This window comes from Haliotis cracherodii, unplaced genomic scaffold, assembly GCF_022045235.1.
Source record: "Haliotis cracherodii isolate W230 unplaced genomic scaffold, xgHalCrac1.p SCAF_8, whole genome shotgun sequence".
Classification (NCBI taxonomy): domain Eukaryota; kingdom Metazoa; phylum Mollusca; class Gastropoda; order Lepetellida; family Haliotidae; genus Haliotis; species Haliotis cracherodii.
Window position 1 is genome coordinate 43,985,274 of NW_027266341.1, and position 19,083 is coordinate 44,004,356.

Here is a 19,083-nt window from a genome sequence, read left to right on the forward strand (position 1 = left end):
TTCTTTTTCTCATTTTAAGACAAGAATTTGTTTTACATAACAAAACAGGGAGATCTACACGGATCCCGTTTTGTCCTAAAAATATATAAAAATGTGAAAAATATGGACACCTCAGACCTCAGACTTAACTTGTCACATGGTTTGACTTAGATCTAGGTCTATCTAAGAAAAGTCCTTATGAAAATCTTTTTGAATTTTTTTTATGACACTGACATTTCTGGCACTTAGACAAAGAGTATTCAAGGAAAGACAGATATGTTTTTGAATGAAAATATGACTTTCCTTTATAATTCTTGTTTCATGATGACAGTGGAACTTTTATACACACCAGCTGAGGAAGTTGTGATACTGTGATTGCATACAAAGGAAAAACAGGTTGGAAGCAGTACCTGTATGTATAAAATAGACCACATAAGGTGAACAAAAGTAATGGATTGGCTGACTGGAAAAAATACATCTGGCAAGGGTAGACATGTACACAGGCATGTTTCTTTTCATTCCAACCAGAAGACTGAGATAGCATTTTCTAAGAAACATATGGCTAACTAACCAGCTTATGTGTTCTGGTGATTAAACAAACAAAAATGTTGTGTACTGTTACAAGTACTGTTACTGTAATTAATGTATCATATTCCTATTAAATTATATTTCAGAATTGTTTTATTTGGAAACAAACCACATAATGCACAAGATTAATGTCCATATGAGTTTAGTATGTATATGTTAAGGATCTGATTTATTCATTATTCATGGAAAACTAAAATTAAAATATCATTGAGTTACTTATTCACATAGTTGATTTTCAGAGTGAAAGATAATGATTGTTGAAAAAAATATTTTTAAACTTAAGATAATAATTGAAGTTTGACCAGTTACACTGTGCTGATGCAAAGACCAATATTTACTGTCCCCACACACCATCATTGTGGAAAAAAATAACTACTAAATATAACTTAAAATTTTAAAACCTGTAAACAGCTGTAAATAATTAAACAATTAGATCTACAAATCTATCATCAATACGCAATCATGGTGGTCTTCATATTTTTGGAATAAATTTAGAAATCCTTCGTGAAACTGTTCTAAAATCATGCTAGAATCTATGAATGTATTCCCGAAAGGAAAACTATCCCAAATGTAATGTGGAACTAACACCGAAAAATATGTACGTAGCATTTTATTGCTTATATATACCCTATACCCTATTATTTTGAAACACGTTTTGTCAAGCTCATTTTCGCGCACCTGTTGTAGAGGGTGATCTTGCTGATCGACGATATCCATAGACGTATTACGTGGGATACACTTGTTGTAGTGAAACTTATCAGCGTGTACATCGCAGAAATATGAATCATGTCCCATTTATATTCACCGTAACATTGAATGGTGATTCTTAAATATCAACAGAAGTTCAAATAAAAGATACCGAGAAACTTGCATGTGGCACGTTGATTTATCGTCTACCGTTTCCAGGTCACAATTGCATGCAAGGTCAAACGGATTAACTAACGGATTAACGCGAATTATATCGTCAAAGTAACATTTTTATTTCATGTTAGTGGTGATTACTGATACTGTGTGTCAACTTATGTTTTTGCTGTATGTGATAGGCGAACTATTTCAAAATTTACTGTAATTGTTTTGTTACGAAAGATTATCAGCAGACTTCACCATCTTTATTTTCGTTTTTCTCTCGTCATATTAATCGGAATATGACGAATAAAACATTCTTCGATTGAGAAGATCGTCAACTTTCGCCAAGTTAATTTATTAACGCAATGTTTACTTTGTTGATATTACAATAGCAATAAGCTATGCGGAGGTCGGGTGAAGCATGCCATGTTTGATTTTAGGATGTCTGCTAGCATCATGACACGGGTTGTTTATTTTTGTATATCGTAAATATTCAACCAAAACACTTGAAATTAGGATTAGTGAATATTTATGAGTCATTAATTGTTTCCTGCAAATTGTATAACATGACACGTCAGATTAACCCGAATATTCGTATTTCTGCAACCGACCCCGAAAATTAAGTTATTTTTCTGCTTAACGTTTAGATAATAAATTTACGGAAATGGTTCATAATTTACTATCGCGCTGTTATATGCCGATAAAAAAAACCCAAATTTTTACTCAATTAAAATTAAGATATCAGAGATATGATTATTGAAATCAATTTTCACAAATGTTATGATATTAAAAGCTTCCTAGCATGAAATGCAAACCACCTTCAATAACGCAATTCAGGTAAGTTCATGAAAATTTACAAGTTTTATGTTCGCTTTGGTCTTAACCTTGGTATGATTGAAAACACCGGGATATTTTTATATAGTATTGTGTAGTTTTCTATCAGGAATAAATGTGCAAAATATTTCTTCAATTGGCCCTTGTTTAATGAGGCACCAACTGTTTTTAATCACTCACCCTCTTTAGAGCGCCTTATGCTAAAATTAATCCAGCAGGCAGGGGTAAGAAGTGTGGAAATAATTCAGCAGGCTAAAGGTTAAGCTGACACGTCGTGATATAACTGGAATACCCAACCAAACTCACTCACTCTTTCACTCTCTCACTCTCTCACTTGTTAAGTGGTTGTCCACATATTATATGGGTTACAGGGTAGCTTAGTGGTTAAAGCATTTGCTCGTCTTCGATTCCCTATGTGTGCAATGTTGTGTGAAGCCCATTTCAGGTGTCCCCGCCGTGATATTGCAGGGATATTGCTAAAAGCGGCATAAAACCATGCTCAATCGCTCTCTCACATTTTGTACTGTTGTATGTGAGCTTCTGTGACATGACGTGACGTGACGTGTTAATGCATCATCTTTAGTACACTCAGATTGATAGATAGCCGACCAATTGAATGTAAGGTTTTAAATGTTTCTAAATGTTTTCAGTTCTGTTACACAAGATATTTATATGTGAAGTTTTTCAACTAGACACAGATGCCAATGATTGTACAATAATGTGTTATTTGCATCAGCTAATGTTTATACAGATGGTGTGTTCTTCAGAAGTCTCTCCAGTGTCATACATATAATCACATCTGCTTGAAGTTAGTTGATATTTCCTCTGAGAAAATATCAGCAGCTTTGCTGAAACATTTTAATACATGTATGTGCATGGTTTCAGGTACTTTGCCATAGTTACAGTAAGATTTTATCATTATCCATGGGAAGTGGTTAAGTCTTCCTCCTCAATTTAGAAGATGAGTTGTTTTTGCAGCAGTTAGTGAGGTGTGGTGAGTGCTCAGGGTGTGGAGAAGTGCAAGAAGATAGTTTATGCTGGCAGGGATTTCTTGTGGAATAAACGCCACACCATCTTAAGAAAGGTTGGGATAGAACTTGCAGATGTGTGGTTGTAATTAGCTTTGATCTAATGAAGATGTAAGCAGAACAATTTGATCAGACATGTAGCCCTCCAGCAGCAAAAAATCCAGCCGAATGAGAAAGGCACTTTATGTAGTTCGAAGGACATTGGTCATTGGTAAGCAATGCTGCAATGAATACTAAATTGTCTATTCTCATCATGGTATTTAAGATGCAAATTATATAATTCAAAGGGTATTTGAAAAACCTTTAGGAAAGTACCAGCGAAATAAGTAAACTAAGTGAAAGGTCAATCATGCAAGTCCAGGATAAGTTTCCTGACTATAACTTTGACAAATATTGAAGGATTTATTGTCCCCCGCCGCGCGAAAGCGCGAAGTGGGGGATATAGTATTCACGACCGTCTGTACGTCTGTACGTACGTACGTACGTCCCACCTGTTTGTTGCCGCGATATCTCAAGAACTAAACACTGGATTGTCTTCATATTTGGAACTATGGTTTATATACAGACTCCGCAGACACCAGTCGGTTTTGGTGACCTTGACCAAATTTTCAAGGTCACAGCAGGCAAATCTGCTTTTGGAGTTGGAAAACGGTGTTGCCGTGATATCTCAAGAACTAAACACTGGATTGTCTTCATATTTGGAACTATGGTGTATATATAGACTCCGCAGACACCAGTCGGTTATGGTGACCTTGACCCCATTTTCAAGGTCACAGCCAGGAAATCTGCTTTTGGAGTTGGAAAACGGTGTTGCTGCGATATCTCAAGAACTAAACACTGGATTGTTTTCATATTTGGAACTATGGTGTATATACAGACTCCGCAGACACCAGTCGGTTTTGGTGACCTTGACCCCACTTTCAAGGTCACAGCAGGCAAATCTGGTTTTGGAGTTCGAAAACGGTGTTGCCGCGATATCTCAAGAACTAATCGCTGGATTGTCTTCATATTTGGTACTATGGTGTATATACAGGCGGGGGACATTTCGTCACTTTGTGTCAAATACTTGTTCAAAACTAAGTTGCCCTCAAGCGGGTCTTGATGTGGGATGACCTCCTTATAAGATCACGGTCACTAGAGGTCATGTTGATAAACATGGCTCAAATTTTGGGAAATATTAAATCAATTCACAATAAATCAGATATTTCTTCAGTCAGTTGTATTACTTGTAATAGTCAAAATAATTTTCTCATTACCTGCCATATGTCAATCAATAACACTTAATTCATTATCCTGATGAGGCCATTGACCTGTTTTATTTTAACCGGTGACATCTGGAAGAGGGTATCCATTTGACTGGGATATTTTTCCCAAAGGAGATGGATGTCATTAATAAAGAAGAGCTCATATCTTTGTTAGGTAACTTGAGGCATTGGACTTTTTATCCCCCTGGCATATAATGCGGGGGGATATAGTGATCAGCCAGTCTGTCTGTTTTGTTCGTCCGTAATCATTTCCTTTTCCGGGGCAGAATTCCAAAACCATTCAGTGTATTTGATCGAAACTTGGCAAATCTATCAGGCACATACTGAAGTGGTGCCTTTTGATATTTTGGGATTTTTCTAATTTTTATTTTTTTAAATTTTTATGGAATGAAGTTGGACATAGACTCAATTGGGGATGGGGTTCGTTCCCGGGACAGAATTCGAAAACCATTCAGTGTATTTGATCGAAACTTGGCAAAGCGATCAGTCTCATACTGAAGTTGTGCCTTTTGCTATTTAGGAATTTTATAAATTATTATTTTTTACGTTTCCATTGGCAACAAGTTGGACTTAGGTTCTATAGGATAGAGTTCATTTCCGGAGCATAACTCAAAACCTATTTCAAACTTTCTAACAAAACTTTGCATGTCTATCAGACTCTTGCTAAACTGGAACCTTTTGCTATTTAGGAATTTTATAAATTTTAATTTTTTACGTTCCCATGGCAACAAGATGGATTTAAGTTTTAATATAGGGTGGGTTCACTTATGGAGTAAAACAAATAAACTGTTAAATATTTCCTTGCCAAAAATTGCATATCTCTCTCTCTCTCTCTCTCTCTCTCTCTCTCTCTCTATTTTGAAATGGGCTAAAAGAAATGTTGGGTCACTTACCTGGTTTGGGACCATAACGTGTTAAAATGGGCGGGGGATATAGATGACTTTGTGACTGTACGCTTGTTTAGTCATTGTTTCTTGTAATTTATCAATTGTTGGCATAAAAAAAACCTACAGAATACAGAATAGCACATTTACTTGTTACTTTATAGACAGCTCCCGGGGGGATATGTCATCTTTCTGATGACTCTTGTTTTTACAGCATTGGGCATATGATTTCCCAGACTGGAAGTTAATGTCATTAAACCATATATTTTGTGTAGCTTTTTGATTTAGCTGTAGGCATGGGATTTTGTGTTTTAAAGTTGTACTGCATTGGGAATATTTTTCTCAACAAAATCCCCGTGCTCGTGGGTTTCACCGAAGTAGTAAACGTCTTAGACCTGCGTCACTTCGGGCTTTCCTCCCACATTAAGCTGACACGCCGTGATATAACTGGAATACTGTTAAAAGCGGCGTTAAACCCAACTCACTCACTCACTCACTCTCAACAAAATCTGGAAGTGATGTCTTTAAAAATGGAATTGTTAAGGGAGCAAGAACCATTGAACTTTCTGTAACAAAGTTGTAATGCATTGATTGTACAAGTGTTTTTTTTCCGAACAAGAAGTGATGCCATAAAGGCTGATAATTTGTAGAAAACATAATGGTTCAAGTTGCATGTTTTCAAGCAAACACCTTTCTTGTGTTTTTCTTTGTTTGTTTGTTGTTTAACGCCACACTCAGCAATATTCTAGCTATATAACGGTGGTCTGTAAATAATTGAGTGTAAATGGTGTGTACCTCCGAGCTTGATTGTTTGTGATTTTTACAACAAACATATTTCAAGTTTCTATGGCAGAAAGTTTCTTATATATATATTCATGACAAGTATTTACCATTGCGAGGGATATTGAAAACTTTGTCCTCTCATTTGACTGACATTTTTAATTTCTTCTGTTTCCATGGAATCAATTTGGAATTAGTCTCAAACGAGTAGTGTTTGTTTCCCGCCAAAACTCCACAGCTATTGAGTATTTTTGACATTAGTTTTTATCCCCCGCCACGAAGTGGAAGGGGGATATAGGAATGGGTGCCGTCCAGCCGTCCTTCTGTCCGTCAGTCCGTAAGTCACATATCGTTTTCAGAGCAGATCTTGAAAACCTTACCATATTTCTTCACCAAACTTGACACATAGAGAAGTCTAGGGGTGAACTGGTGCCTTTTGATAGTTTGGGATTTTAATATTTTATATTTTTTGAGTTTCCATGGCAACAACTTTGATTTAGACTGAAAATGGCGGTAGTCCTCGTTTCCGGAGCAGATCTTGAAAACCATACCATATTTCTTCATCAAACTTGGCACATAGATAGATCTAGTGGTGAATTGGTGCCTTTTGATAGTTTTGGATTTTAATTTTTTATATTTTATGAGTTTCCATCACAACGAATTTGATTTAGACTGAAAATGGCGGTAGTCCTCGTTTCCGGAGCAGATCTTGAAAACCGTACGATTTTTCTTCACCATATTTGTCACATAGATAGGTCTACTGGTGAACTGGTGCCTTTTGATAGTTTGGGATTTTTATGAAAATTGCTTTTTTTTAGTTTCCATCGCAACGACTTTGATTTAGACTGAAAATGGCGGTAGTCCTCGTTTCCGGAGCAGATCTTGAAAACCGTACGATTTTTCTACAACATATTTGTCACATAGATAGGTCTAGTGGTGAACTGTTGCCTTTTAATATTTTGGCATTTTTTTTTAATAAGTTATTTTTCGAGTTTCCATGGCAACGACTTTGATTTAGACTGAAAATGGCGGTAGTCCTCGTTTCTGGAGCAAATCTTGAAAACCGTACCATATTTCTTCACCAAACTTGGCACGTAGATAGGTCTAGTGGTGAACTGGTGTCTTTTGATAGTTTGGGATTTTAAAACAAATTATTTTTCGAGTTTCCATGGCAACCAAACTTGGGACATAATGTCATCTCACAGTATTGAATACATTTCCTTTTTTTGTTGGTAAGTTCTGCATTGCTTGTGTGTATATGTTCCTCCAAAAGTGTCATGGACACAGTTGTTGCATTCACTAACTAACTTCATGCAGAAACACAACTCATTACAAATACAACAGTGTAACTGATCTTAAACCTACTCAACTGTATAAACACTATATATTCTTGTCAACCATACTCTGTACTTCACTTGCTTGATAACGGTGTTAGAACCTACACCGAAACCATCACTCCTAATTGTAATAAAGAAGTTGTTCGTCCATATGTCTCATCCTTACTCATTACAAATTCAGTTACATATTCTATCATAAACTGCAGATGGAAAAACAACACTAGCAACCACTTTTTAGTGCTGCAATTAGGCCATTTACAAAAAGGCCCAGTGAACATAGTTCACAGGAGCTAATGCATTGCACACAACCCGACATGTCATATTGGCGGGGGATGTGAGTATTTCATGCTTGTTGTTTTTATTTGCAAAAACATACATATAGTAACACCTTATGTCAATCACATTTTTTTATGTGACAAAGTTACCTTCATTTACTCTTCTCTATCCTTATTGAATACAATTTATATATTTCTGATATGTGTTTTCAGATGGTAACCAAGATAACAAGTTTGCAGTTCAGCCTGAGCATGGCACCCTGTTTGTGGCAGGTGGCCTTGATTGGGAAACTCAGCCAAGCTACAACCTTACAGTGTGTGCAACAGATGGGGTGTACAACTCATGTGTGCCTGTATGTCACATCTTTGCCTATTTGGAAGCTAAGACTAATTTTAGAATATATATTTACGTTTTTGCCTGTCAGGTTTTTTTCACTTTGTAGTCTTTTTCACAAAGCACAGTGATAACAAATCTAATAAAATAACTTAACGTCAACTACAGAAACACAGTTCAGAATACCGCTAGTGGCACTTTGAAAGGAACCCTGTTCTTGGTAGGAAATGAATACATTTAAATATATATGTACTTTCTGGTGCATAAATGGTCTTTCATGATAGTTAAGTGAAGGTGCATTGTGCTATCAGAAATTTCTTTTGATCTTTTTGCATGTCCTAGACAACAACCCAACAGTGTGACAAGTAAACACTATTACCGAAATATTTACCGAAACACAGGAAAACAAGTTGCTTCAAACTGCAAATGTGGCTAGAGTACACCTAACAGGGGATTCATAAAACCACATATTCCCCTCGTGATACTTTTGTTATTTTGTCAGCACATACAACAATTCTTGAGGTTATAAAAGAAACTATTTCACAAATTGTTTTGAGAGCTCAAAACATTAATATCCCCCGCCAAGTTCGGCAGTCTGCAGCGTTAGAAATTGGCACTAGTCCTGTAGTCCTTACCAAACTGCCCAATGGTAAAGGTATCCAAAGGACTAGTAGAAATTGTCCAATTTTAAGGGGTTTGCTATATGTTATCATTATAAGGACTAGTGGACAAAAACTGATAGTTTCTAACCCTGCCCTCTGTTACATTTTGTTTCCGGAGCATAACTAAGAAACTGTTTAATATTTTATGACGAGAGAAAAATACAGCTATTTATATTTTTATTTAGAAACATGTTGGAGCAGAAGTCGGGGGTATTAGTAAGCCCTGCTCACGTTTTGTCTGTTTTAAGATATTTCATCTGATTATGGGGTATTATTTGCAAAATAATTACCACATCCTCATCACTTGATAATGTTGAGCTACTGTACCATTGTATTCTGATTGTTCCTTTATCTGTAACTTGACTGATACAGGAATTTGAATTATGACAATATTCTCACCCAGACACAATGTAATATTTGTCAGATTTTTACATTACCGTTTCTCATAATGCTTTCTTAATTTATGTTGCAGGTCCATATCAGTATAATTAACAACAATGAATATGAACCGGAGTTCTCAGAAGCATTTTATACGGCTGAAATATCTGAGAATGTAGAAGTGAATACAAATGTTCTACAAGTATTTGCAACTGATAAGGATAAAGACAAGCGTCTCTTCTACACCATGTCTTCAGCAGGAAGTACTGTTAGCATGCAGAAATTCAAGATTCATCCAGAAAGTGGTAGGCATGCAAAGCTGTGATAAGCTTGATAAGAAGTTTCTGTTTCTGTTTGTTTACTGCCCAATTAGTCTATTGACAGGACAAGCTTTTTCATTATTCGAATATGTTTACAGTGTTTGTTGATCATTTCCATTATTCTGGAAGTCTCTGCAGTTTCATATACTGCACAAATACCAAACATGTTACCAGCTCTTCTCTGGGGAGAGAAGGTAACAATATTCATCATTACTTGTAATGTTATCAGATAAGTTGAACTAATATTGAATATGGTTTACTGTATGTAAAGGCATATTTTTCTTTTGAGTACAGATGTTTTGCTGTTGAAACAAAAACTGTAGACACTGCAGCTAAATCAGTTCCATGTTAAGTCAAAATTTATGTAACAATTGTCCATCATTCTTTCAGTTAAATAAATATTCAGATGCATTTCAGTCATGAGTACTACTTTTGTACACATAGTTGACAGTTATTTCCTAATTACTGTTATTTGTTCACTTGCTTATTTATTTACTTTTATTTCATTTTGTAGATTACACCTAAAATAAAATTTCTTATGCAATGTGTTACAGGAGTAATACAAGTAGCAGAATCTTTGGACCGCGAAGCTCTCTCACATCACACACTAACCATCATGGTGGGAGATGAAGGAACTCCGTCCAAGAAGAGCTTTGCTAGGGTTAATATAGCAGTTCTTGACCACAATGATCATGCTCCTCAGTTCCTGTCCAAATCATTTGATGGTCGGGTATTTGAAACTGCAGCTATTGGAACATCGGTATTACAGGTGATAGCTGTGGACAACGACAAAGGAGAAAATGCAGAGATATGCTTTTCAATCATTTCAGGTAATCAAATTAGAGTTCAGTATCTCTCCTGATCTTAGACTCTGTCTTTCAAGCTGAAAATCCTGATTTCTTTGTGGTCTTAACAAACGTGAGGTAAGAACAAACAGTGAACCATAATAATCTGTGCTAATGACTGTTTGAAGATTCAAAGTTTTGGGTTTTTAGTTCACCTGGATCTAAGCGTAATGTCCCATGTCTGTGTGTACATTATCTCTGGCACGGATATGGGGTTGGGTATCTGGCCTTTTATAGACAACATTATGAATCAGTTTTATTATATTTTCAAAACATCTCACACACTGCATTTCATCCTTCTTCTTCGATACTTGTCTGGAAACCATCCTAAAACCAGTTTCCAGCTTTAAAAAACACCTCACCCAAACACATCCATCCATAACCATGGTTATCATCACCATCAACTGTCTGTGCTAAGCATAATTCCTGTGTAGCATGAACACATCACTTGATCATTCTCTTATATCTAATGTGTGGAGAATTATGTTTGAAGAGAATTTTAGTCCCAACATGGATAACAAGACATGCAAAGCATGTGATCAGTGCAAAACAAAAAATTCTCTTTTCATATCCCGACCTAAAATGCTGTGATTGTTGTGGTCGCTGAACAGATTTCAAGAGATGCAACAAGTGCAAAGACCTCTCTACCGTCCACTACACTTCCCTTGTTTCTGGATCGGACCAGTCTTACGAAGAATCACAGACAGTCCTGTGTATTTCGACAGAGAATTGTTGCTCATCGCAAACATCGAATTGAGAGAAGCAACAAAGTTATTAATACTATCCGCCCAATTGAGAAAGAGAGCAACGTTCACCACATCAATTGTTGAGTTCCAAAACAACAGAGGAGATTCAACGTACTCGTCGACACCTTGACATGGCTCAGACCTTGGAGACTCCCTCCCTCATTACGACCGACACCCATTTGCAGTCTTCTACGCCTCCATTGCTGTCACCCTTATTGACAACATCGTCCCTGTCTCTGGTGACACCTGTTACGCAACCTGTCTTTTCTGCCATCTACGTCGACAGCAGTGGCGCGACCTGACACCTCCCGGGGTCCCTGGCACTTCCAGCGCCGATGCAGACACCACCAGTACCCTTGGTTTCCAAGAGCTTCTTCAATGCCTAGGTATCTCAGCTTTCCCTGGTCCCCTCCGACACTTGCTATCCTCTACTCTACTTTGGCCTCAGCGGTGCCGCTGGCTCCCTTGGCTTCCATACCTCTCATCGGTCAAGATCATCACTACGGAGCAGCAAGGAGGAACTACGTCTTTTCGATCTCGTCGCCGCTCCTGTAAGACTCTCTCCCATGCGTCGTCAGGATCGTGACTATAGTTCAGATTCCTAGGAGGGATCTTTTCAGACCAGTAGACATTTGGTTTCAACTTGCCGACTGGTTGGCTGATCTTCTGGCTTCTATTGCTCCGTCTCTTGGCCCTGACGTGGATAAAATACCTTATTTGGCCCCTACCGACGCCCTCCCTTCCAGACCCTATATTGCCCGTTCTCACCTCGGCACTGGACGAGGATATTTGTGACATTTTCCTTAACCCGTCATTTAAAGCAATGGTTTAGGAGAGATGACATGCAGGTTCACTCCTTTGATGTGGCTGTAGGAGCTCACATGTTAGTTGAAGCCGGTTGTTCAAAGCATCCTATGATCCTCTTGGCCTATACTTGCTGGGTTTCCATCAAATTGGAAATTCATCGCTCCATGTGCAACCACTCAACCAGACGCCTGTCGTAGTCTATCCATGTTCAGAGGATGGAAACGGTTGACCTCCGCTACCAACACGACAGTCTAGATGCACCATGTTTCATCATAACCTCATAAGAACGGGACAACCTTATACGCCGTTCAGGGGATGGAAAAGATCGCCTTACTTCGTTCATTACGATCATTCAGACTACGAAACTTAATTGCTTTTAACAGCCTTGGCTGCCAGATACAGCATCAATTTTCTTATTCTTCCCACGACCGTTCCATCAACCCCTGTTGACTACAAGCTGATAATCGTGTTGCCTTCCTTCCTTCCTTCCTTCCTTCCTTCCTTCCTTGTCACCTTGATCTAAGAATGGGAGGATGGAAACGATCACATAACTGTGTGCAGTATGGTGCAATCTTCTGGACCCACAGTTTTCCGGATTCCACCTTATCTTATGGACATTGCTTTGACTTCCGACTAACCGGTCAAGTCGATGCCTAGGCAGGCCTGATAGATCGTTCACTAACCCTCTCTTGCCTAAGCAGAGGCGCTGCAGAGTTTTGGTTATGCCCGGTGCGGGCATTGAGGATGCAAGTCTAGGAAATGCTCTTTCCTGCCAGTCTCTCCCTTGTCACAGTCAGAGATTTGAAAGCCTCCGGACCTTGACAGTCATTTATTATGGATCACATCTGAAGGTATGCCCACCGGCCATGACGTCTGATAAAGATGCATTAAGGAGGAATGCAGGATAAGTTAAAAATTTAGTAAAATCTAAATATTTTTTACATTTGTATACTTGTCCTGCTTTACAAAGTCTAAGTGCCCTCCCTTTGCTACACTGCCTCCCCACGAAGTTTCAGGGCCTAGATTTTCGAAACGATCTTAGCTTAGATTAATCTACACAACTTACGTTCAAAGATAAGATATCTTAAGGTTAAGATAAGATAGATTTTCGCAACTATCGTAAACCTATCACGGATCGTTCAGAGCTCTGAAAGAGAACTCATTTTTGTTAGAGATTGAAAAAGTGGGGTGTTTCCCAATGACGTCATGGGGATTTCCAAGCCGCTAGCGATAACAACATGGAGAAGTGACACAGAATTCATGATCATATTGTTAGGTCACACTGTTTATACGCAACTGTTTGAGTGACATACCGTACATTCCTACATATGTCCTACATGTAGACGTTTTATTCTTATGCTAAAAAGATGCCATTACTACCCGAACACAAATAGCCTACATGTTCAATGCAAAGGCATTTTTCAAACTCACTAAATGTTATAATCAATAAGTGTTTGTGTTACAACAAATGCCTCTGAAAGAAGTTAATCCCTATTAGAATTGAAATAATGTGCCAAAAGATACTTCACTATTTTCCCTTCCAATGGTCCTCTCGCAAGCGCGCAGAACTTTATATAACCACATCGCGTCAAGTCAAGGACGAAAGTAAGGGACGTTATTCTATATGACAATGACAAGACCTTTGATTGAACAGCAGGTTTTCAGCATTTAAGATGCGTGTTCAAGTATGATGTTACGTGATGTATACTAGGTCAGTTTGACAATGCTGCATGTTTTTGTGTGTTTATGTCCAAAGTCAAGTTTATAGAGAAAACACCAACATTATACCTGGAAACACTCAAAACAAAAAAATTTCAGGAAGCAGCGCACCCACGATCAAGCCAGATACAATGACAATGTAAGCTTGTTAAGTTTGTCTTGTTATTTATACATCCAATATATTTCACGAATAAACAAAGGACTCAAAAACAATATAAATCTATTTCTATTTAGATGATGCTATTTTTTATGACATTTTAAACCTAATTGATTTTACAAATCGCTGTTGCAGTTGTTCAACAGACAATATTTAATCACTTCTTATCCAATATAACAGATAGCCTACGTGTTGTTTTTAAAAGGAAACAAAATAAAGTTACTTTTTCTAGAAAAATATTTAATATATTCTTTATAGGAATATACTACACAAATATTTGATCACATGTATTTTTCCTTGTTAAATCAATAAATACTACACTGTATAGTTACATTACATTAGTTAAAACCGCTCGTCCCTCACCATTTCAGATGTAGAACCTGATGATAAACGCTTATGGTTTTGCACTTCATCACACATGTAGATTGATATAATTTTATAAAATGCAAAAATAAAGACTTAAGCATTGTCGCAAATGCGATCCAGAAAATATACCTGCGGAACTCTGCGCTTTATGAAAACTGTAACATTGGGCAAGGTCTAGCCGGTCGAATATAAAGGGAAACCACCCTGAGTTAGAGTAAGAACGAAGATTAGCTGCCCCTGAGTTATCTGATAAGGTCACCGTCATTACTATAGCCTGCCAACACATTCTGTTTTTATCCTTCCTAAATTGTCGAATGGGTATGTTGTTTCACACTTCTTCAGCATGGACTCGGATAGAAATGTATTGTAAGCTATCGACTCCATAGTTATGTGGATCGCTGTCGCGATTAAGAATGTTTCTGACTTGAAATCTTTGATGTGTTCTTCGTGTTTTCGAAGTGTCAATTTGAATCACACTGTTTTACAAAATGAAATGTCAATGTTTGAGCGTAAAGCAGACTAAATATTTGGCAAAATATCTATGGCAAAGTATGCCGCCATCTTGGATGAAGATAAAATAAACTTACAACAGGTATGGGGCTATCTTAGAATTACGACAAACTTCAGACATCTTATGGCTACGATAGTTTCGAAAATAGGCTACGATAGCATAAGATTTCCTTACGATAACTTTAAGAATAGTTTAGGGCTAGGATCCTTTTGAAAATCTAGGCCCAGATGTTGTGTTAAAAGCAGTTATGTATTTTGATGTGACCTTATGACTTCTGCAACACATTCTACTGGGAATTGGTTGCATGTACTCCATTCTTTCTTCAGAACTCAGGACCCCACATTTCACGATTTTTAGAACTTCGATTTTGGGTTGCAAAACGTAAACAAATAATCAAGTTGATTTTGAGTTTATGCAACAATGACATTTCCTACCATCATTTATATGCTATCTCCAATTTTAACATTTGAATAACTTGCTCAAATCACAGGTATGTTCCTCATACTGGTTTTCTACCTATCAATTTACGGATGTTTCCATTGTTTGTATATATTTTCATTTACCACGCTATCTGGAGCTACTTTACCCCAGTCCACAGGTACGGCGTAACTACCTTGTGTCCGGTACTACATATTTAACATGGTCAGTTTGCATATATTATTCATTTTACATAACATTAGTACTAATATTATTATATAAATTGTAGGAAATGATTTAAATTATACTTTTTATTTTTTATAAAACAATACTACCCACAGTGCTTTGGCTAATTGAGCCACAATGCATTTCGGCCAGCACTACTTTGTTATTCACCATATTGAAGTTGTTTTCAGGCATAACATATTTTGTTTACACACCCACCTCCCTTTGAGGATAGACCTGTGAAGATTCCGGGGTAGAATAGGTCTTTAGCAACCCATGCTTGCCGTAAAAGGTGACTAACAGGATCGGGTGGTCAGGCTCGCTGACTTGGTTGATGCTTGTCATCGATCCCAATTTCGTGGATCGTTGCCCATGATATTAATCACTGGATTGTCTGGTCTAGACTCTATTATTTACAGACCGCTGTCATATAGCTGTAATATTGCTGAAAGCGGCGTTAAACCAACTAATCCTTTGGGGTTATTACATTTTCTCACCAGAGGTTGCCAACATAATTGCCTTCAATGTCGTACCATTATGTTTCTAGGTTTGTCAGCACCATACCCATGCTTGTGGGTTTCACCAAAGTGGTAAACGTCCAAGACCTGCATCACTTTGGGCTTTCCCCCCACATTAAGCTCTCCCACAGGAGAAACTGTTTTAGTCCCCCACCTTATTTCCTTCAGAACCCATCAGGCTAAGGGTAATCCAAGGACACATCCAGCATGTTACCTCTTCGCCCCAGTCATTGGCCATTCAGTCTCCCAAATTGCCCAATCTTGTATATACTTCAATAAAAATATTTTCCCATGTATTCTTTGTTATGTCATTGTTTGCCTAACCTGTTGATTCACATGAAATTTGGAGAAGTCCCATTTACGCCTACATTGTGATTAAAACCTCTGATCTAATCAAATGAACTGAAGAACATGTTTTTTGTTGTTTTTTATTGGAGGGAAAAAGGGAAATAACTTGATCAAGATCGGTACCCAGTGGAACTGAAATATGCGAACCCTCAACAGGAATCCCGATACTGTTAACATCTGATTCCATAAACCAGCATCACAGCCCTGAACCGTGACCATCAAAGCCTTCTATGAGGGGTACATCAACTCGCCATGAACAACAGTTAAAGTCCTGGGCCCTCTTGCACAAAGCAGTCTTAGCGCTAAGATGACTGTAACACCCATACTTTAACATAGGCTTATGATAGTCTTAGTGCTAAGATTGCATTGTGCAAGTGGGCCAAGGTACAGGTTGGAGCATGCACAAGTTGTGGATACCGTTGGCTACGGTACCATGGGTTTTACAAGGAAGCATCTGGTGTCAGCGACAGTCACCAGGGAAATGTTGGTTACATCAGTCAATATTGTACAAGAAGGTTTGGGGCAGCCGTTTCCACCAAAGCCATGGCTCACTGATGTACAAGCGGTCTCAACTGGACCATGGACAACAGTGGCTTCCGGGTTACAATGACAGATTGGTCTGAGATGTTTTGACTGTTAGTCTCATACTTCAAACCAAGCCATATGATGCCTGAACTACAACCAAAGGTGGAAGAGGAGCAAACAAATTTTCCGCTACATGACGTCAAAACACAAGGGCAATGTCCACATGTACAAAGACGAAAAGGGGCATAACTCCGCAATTATTAACCTAAATCATCTGCTTTGGCTCAGGACAATACATTCTAGTATATTTTTGTTTATGTGTATCTATATAGTTCCCACACAGCTATCGATTTTAATAACCACATCAGTTCCTTTTCTGGGACATTGAATGATTGTCATCCAAAAGGTCCTGAAGACATATTTCAGATTTTGAATGACCTATAGAAATCCTCAAAGTGCCCTTTGGCCAGTTGAAACTAGATACTTTTAGCTTATTTCCCAATTTATAAGAAACGTTGAAATCGGTACCACAAAAAAGTAACAGTATAATATTACCACTTATAATAGTAGAGAAAATTTCGAATAAAAGAACAGAATGTTGGGGTTTATCACTACAACAACTCCACACCCCAACCCCACCCACCAATGCACACCATGACCCGCCTCCACCCATGAATCTCCAATGGTCAGCCTCTATTTTGAAACGTGCACCTGATGCAATCTTTAGCTGTCATTGTTCCACCCATTAAACGATAAAATTCAAATGTAAAACAAGTAGTTGTCCACACATGAGTTATACATTAATAAATATATAACGTGACAAATTTCCTTCAGGTATACATTTACTTTGATTTCAGAAATGAAGTGCATGTTTTATTCAACCTATCTATATAAATTTGCCACAATCAATATGTCACAATTATCCAAAGGAAATATGTATATGCTGCAGTGTGTTACATTCACAAAGCATCTTATAGGAAGAATAACACAATGAATGTCAATTTCTATGATCAAACAAACAGCTGATTATAATGAGGTTCATCAATTCTATGGCATGTTAGATTATATTAGTAACAGTACTGCATACATGTACCCATTTTGCAGCAGTGCATTATTTTACTGGGTGAGACGATATTGAAGAGATATTCAAATTATAATTCAAGATTGAAACAGTAAACTACTTCATGAACTGAATGTGTTGTGTACTAGTTCTCCCGCACCTCAAAGAAAATAACAAATATATACAACGATGTTGATGTTGACGTATACTAATATGACATCACTACCGGTAACCTCCCGTCATAACATAGCGAGTTCACTGATAGCAGTATGCGAAATGTTTGGTGTAGGTTTTACCGTGATGCTGGGATCACAAGTATACATAAATGAGTCATGTAAGTTATGTAATCAGAATCCATCTGAAATCAACAAGTTCTGTTTGTTTTTCTGTTTCCATTCTCGCCTTGATACAAAGTGGAAAGGCAGACCAATTCTGTCGTCAGTGTGCGTGATTTTGCGTCAATCATGGCGTTACGTTGAACGATTTCTGTTGACTTTTCCAAATAAGTATCTCGACTTTAATTATTAATTCCTCAATTGTTGCAACGATTATCGTCCCATGCATATTCGTAATAATCTGAGCTAATGTATGCAACAAATTGACAACAGAATCTCTCGGAATAGTAGAAAATGTTAAGTAAAACTAGACGTTTGCTTTGTTTTATTTTTTAAATGAGAATGCCCACTGGTAGGTTTCAGAGCACAGGGTTTGGTTTCACATTTGAATATTTTGGTTGATTTCATTTGGACTGTTTGTATTAGTGACTTAGACAAAATGACAATTGATTCTTAATGGTATGAAGAATTCAGGGATGTAAGTATCACAGCTGAGTGTGAAATACATGTGATGTGACAGGCATCTCACTTGACGCTAAAAGAACCGTGATTTTGCAACGCTATCCAACATGGACGATCGGTCCAGTCTTTATGTTTTTAAAACAAATATAGGGTTATTGGAGTCTTTTCGGAATGATGATTGGTAGCTATACCTTATTTGAATAAATAATCACATTTAGAACAGTGAATTGGTAACATGCAAAAATGGCAATATTTTCGTTGTACACTATTTTCAGATGTCGTTAGTGATATATATGCTTTGCCTGAAATAGTTGTTAATGGCTCACATAATAGATACTTTCCCACAGAATCTAAAACTGTGACGTGTATTTGTGTGTATGATGTATTTTAAGTTTTAGAAACATATTATGGACCTAATCTCATCTTGGTCTACACTACACTGTACAGTCACATAGATTGTCGTTTCAAATAACACTACGAACAGTTTAACCTGGAGAATTACAGTGGTATTCGACTTACCTACTTTTCATAG

At 37.5% G+C, this 19,083-nt stretch overlaps 1 protein-coding gene across 4 annotated transcripts in view; it reads left to right on the forward strand.

The window, feature by feature from the left end:
- Nucleotides 1-19,083, forward strand: part of LOC139450511 (protocadherin Fat 1-like) — a 247,276-nt gene that overhangs the window by 85,085 nt on the left and 143,108 nt on the right. For all 4 annotated transcript variants that reach the window (XM_071232241.1, XM_071232243.1, XM_071232242.1 and 1 more), the window contains exons 7-9: nucleotides 8,030-8,169; nucleotides 9,285-9,495; nucleotides 10,065-10,340. In XM_071232241.1, the coding sequence (XP_071088342.1) occupies nucleotides 8,030-8,169; nucleotides 9,285-9,495; nucleotides 10,065-10,340 (627 nt within the window). The remainder of the gene's footprint in view (nucleotides 1-8,029; nucleotides 8,170-9,284; nucleotides 9,496-10,064; nucleotides 10,341-19,083) is intronic.